Source organism: Cariama cristata, unplaced genomic scaffold (assembly GCF_000690535.1).
Source record: "Cariama cristata isolate BGI_N322 unplaced genomic scaffold, ASM69053v1 scaffold20025, whole genome shotgun sequence".
NCBI classification, from domain to species: domain Eukaryota; kingdom Metazoa; phylum Chordata; class Aves; order Cariamiformes; family Cariamidae; genus Cariama; species Cariama cristata.
In genome coordinates this window covers 9,338-13,638 of record NW_009617160.1, presented here as the reverse complement: position 1 = coordinate 13,638, position 4,301 = coordinate 9,338, and the positions used below count along the sequence as shown (strand labels likewise).

The 4,301-nt window shown below is 38.1% G+C and overlaps 1 protein-coding gene across 1 annotated transcript in view; it reads left to right on the top strand.

Moving 5' to 3' along the window:
• Positions 1–338: 338 nt before the first annotated feature.
• Positions 339–4,301, top strand: part of LOC104161874 (mediator of RNA polymerase II transcription subunit 13-like) — a 7,567-nt gene continuing 3,604 nt past the window's right edge. The window contains exons 1-2 of the mRNA XM_009700449.1: positions 339–487; positions 3,774–3,935. Coding sequence (XP_009698751.1) covers positions 365–487; positions 3,774–3,935 — 285 coding nt within the window. The 5' untranslated portion in view covers positions 339–364. The remainder of the gene's footprint in view (positions 488–3,773; positions 3,936–4,301) is intronic.

Here is a 4,301-nt window from a genome sequence, read left to right as displayed (position 1 = left end):
AGAGGTATCATTTTTTCTGTTACAAAGTTCAGTTTGATTTTTATTCAGCTGGTATGACAGGATTTTTTTCACTCTATGACCATTGTTAAAATTCACGATTTTAATAGATATCTGCCAGCTTTTCCTTTCAAGTCTGTGCGGTTGCAGTCAAAGGTACTAAGAAGGATTAAACAGTAAAGTGTTTATCTCTGCTTTCATCTGCCTCAAGAGTACAGGGGGGAAAAAAAAAGAAATTATAATAAATTAAAGGAAATGGTAGTAAATTACAAAAATTTCTTCACAAAAATGAGTACAGCACACTGGAAATTATTTTTCTTTCTTTTCCTTTTCAGATGACATGTTCGACCTCCCATTCCCAGATGACATGGACAATGACATTAGAATTTTAATAACAGGGAATCTTCACTCTTCACCAAATTCCTCCCCGGTTCCTTCCCCTGGATCACCATCTGGCATTGGAGTGGGATCTCACTTCCAGCACAGTAGGGTAAGGCTTGTAGCACTTTAGGGTATACGCTACTTAAACCACAAAACGACCCAAATCCTCCAACAAAATCTTTTTTTCCTCTAGATTCTCAAACATAATTAGGTCAACAGCAAGCAGAAGTTAATGTTAAAATTGAAGGTGCTGGTTAAATACTGTTGAAGAAGATGTCTCTGCCTTGACTGCTTACATCTCTAAAGTTAATTGTTAGTGTATGAGATAATTGAGAGGAAGAGAGAAGGAGGAGAGAGCAGCTTTATTTTTGTGTGGCAGAGCCATATCTAATGACCCTGTATAAATTTAATCTGTACTCATCCATTTTTTTCTGGAAAATCATATGGAATGTCCCTGGCACAAAGTGACAAGTCTTCGTGAGAAAGGAAGATACGACAGTTCTGTTCACATGAATTTCTAGGGGAGGCAAGAAGGGAGATAATTCTCCGAATAATAAAACCCTACCCACAGAAACTCCGCAGGTGCTGGATGTTTATGCAAATGTTGTTTTCTTAGTAAAAATTAGCCCAGAGCATATAATGTTTGTAAGTTATTTTTGTTTGAAGTGGCTTTTATAAAGTTGGTTGCAAGACCAGTGATTACTTAAAATGCAAATTTTATCTTTGGTAATTCAAGGAATTTTTTTGAATCGGCTTTAGCATAATTTGGATCATGTTTGATGGAACTCTTTTACTCATACATTTAATCATGTAAGAGACTTAGCTGTACTCTTAATGTGGTTTCCATCACAAGTATGTAGATGTTTGATGCTTCATAATTTCCTGTGGAGAAGTTTTACTCTAGAAATAGTATACTTAAAGCAGATGCATGTGACTCCTTTACTAAATAATACCGTATTTTATCAAAGAAACAGGCTCACTTTTATACAAGAAACAGATAAGCCCCATGCATTGAAAAGTTCTGGTTTAGCGATCTGTAATAATTTCAGTAACGGGATCTGGATCTGTGACTATCACTGGTGGCTTTAAACAGTCTCAAGAGAAACTATAAATCTGGTATGAGAGGAAGTACAGAATAGATACTTAGAGGTATATGTACAGCTAAGATACTTGCCCGTGAATGACGCTACTCACTCGGCCTCTGTAACAAAGCACTGCATTTTTCTAAATGTAAATAAGATAGCTTAAGAAGAGAATTCTTACTCCCTGAAAATGACTAACTGAATGCTGTTCATTTTGCCACCTGGAAGGAAAAAGTCCTGCCTGTATTTTCCTTGCAACCTCTGCCAAAATGTTTCAATGGTCAGCTTAATACAGTCTGTGAGTGAAAAATCACTTCTGCATCAGCCACAAAAATGCTAATACTATGTTCTGTGATCTCAGTATACAGCCACCTTACCTTATTTTAATACTCCAACCCACTTTTCAAAGGCTAAATAACTGCACATTACTGTCACTTGGGTTATTTCAAACTGTTATGTGGGCAAATTAAAAGTTTTACATTCTGTTACTAAACCCTCCAGCCATAAATCACAACTCATCACTCATTACAATTTCTCTCTCTTATTTAGTTCATTCAACAACCTCTCTTCTGTACCACTTTTAGAAATGCATTTACAAAACTTACTCTCAGTGGAACTCCATCCACGTGGCTTAAGAACAGCACTGAAAGGTTAATGAGCAAAGAGCTTAGAGACCTGGACAAGCCATTTCTAGATGAACCTGTCATAGTAATTCAGTTTAACCATTAACAGGGGCCTAGTAATTGATGTGTAATTTTTGGTTTAAAAAAGCAACAGCGTGTGATCATTACCTTGTGGGTCGGGGAAGGTCAAGCCTTCGTCCATGTAACCCATAATTGATTGCTGCAGTTTAGCAGTGGAAGTCCTGATTGCTCAGCAGCCAGTTTCAAGGTTTTCTGTTAGGCTGCTGAGTGCCCACGGCCAGGTGAGGTGCAGCCTTCTCCAAGCTTTATGGAGTGTTTAACTAACTTTGATTCCCGATCAAGATATTACTGTTGGAGAAAGACCTGCTTGAAGGACTAGCAGTGAAGGCTTGGTGATTAAGTCGGTTTCTGTGCAGTGGAATCTTTTTTTTTTTTCCTTCTTTTTTTCTTTTATTTAACCTATTGACTTAGAAGATGTTTATGGATTAAATGAACTGCTATCCCAGTTCTTCTGGGATACGTTACAAGCAAAAATTCTTTACATATTTTGGATTTTTCCTCTATGAAATAAAAGTAAAAGCAAAATAATAAAGGGTGTTTCCAAGAAAACTAAATGCATTTAAAATAGGCATGTACTCTAGAATGGAATGGCAGTCACCCTGTCTGATACCTAAGGAGCCCCATTGCAGGTTTATTATGTGGTTCATCATAGATCAGGATTATGTGTATATACACATACACAGGATGAGGTAAGCAAGCTCACACCAACCTTTCCTATCCCATAGCCTCGGGTATGGAAGGTTCATCTAGGTTTTATTCTACAGAAATAAAATCACAAATATATACGCTGACAGGCAGCGACTCAAAGTCTGATGAAGTTAGTTTTACAGCCAATTTTTCGTTGTTTAACTCTCTCCTCTCCAAATAACTCCATATATAAGAATATGAGTAACTAATACTGAAAAAATACAGTATATAAATAAATGAGTAAGTGATATAAATTGAAGAGCAGGACAGCTGTTTCCTTTCCCCACACTTCCCCTGCTTGGTAATACAAATACAAACAAGGCGTATTATGTTCTGTCCAAGTGTCCGTAGCAAGGAATAGCAAGTGTAGCATTTTTCTTCTAAGCTATCAGTGTAACTAACTGAAAAAGCAAACACAACCAAACTTAGAAAGATGCAGCTACTCTCTGTTCTTCCATATTTGAGCGTGTAACGTTCCACTAGCTGAAGTTGGGAAGATCTGCAGTGCAAACTGCTGGTTTGATATGTATAGGAAAAGCCTATGAGGCTTTATAAACTTAAATTCAACACTGATCTACTCCCTGCACGCACACAGGAAAGCTGTTCAGATTCACAGCCAGAGCCCAGTGCCTCTGAGTTACTCTCTGCCATCAAATTCCACATGTACTGGGTTCAGTTCAGGAGGTTAACATTGCTGTTTGGGAATCTAAAGTGATTCTGGAACATAAGCCTGGAGAACCCAATGAGAGGGCAAAAAGGAAGGGATTGGACAACTTTGACTAAGATTCATGAATGACTGAAGGATAGCCCATTAATAACAAGACAGATTAAATACTGAGTAATTAGTAAACAAAATCAGTGTTCCTGGAGTGGGATGTAATGACATAAAATAACACACCTGCCTTTTCAACTCTTCTTTCAGAGCCAAGGGGAACGTCTCCTTTCCAGAGAAGCCCCTGAAGAACTGAAGCAGCAACCTCTTGCTCTTGGATACTTCGTGTCAACTGCCAAAGCTGAGAATCTTCCGCAGTGGTTCTGGTCATCCTGTCCTCAGGCACAAAACCAGTGTCCCCTCTTCCTGAAGGTTTGTCTTGATATGCTTTCACAGGGGAAAGAGAAGAAGAATTCTCTTTATCCTATGAATTTGCTTTGAAAATGGTGGCTTTGCATGTTACCAGAACTGTGACAGTACTGGAAACGGAAATGCAACTTCAGGTTTAAATTTACTCAAGATAGCTGGCTATTAAAACTTAACTCTCTGTTGCTAAAGCCCTTACCTGAAAATGGAATAGTTTGGCAGCTTTTACATACAGATTCATTAAAGCTGTATCCGGTATTACAGAAGTGTCCCAGTTTTCATTGTCAGCCTAAGACAGGAAGGACATGCCTTCTATTCTGCCATAATCAGGTTATGACACATAGATTAAAAGTTAGAGAGTAGCACCTCCAG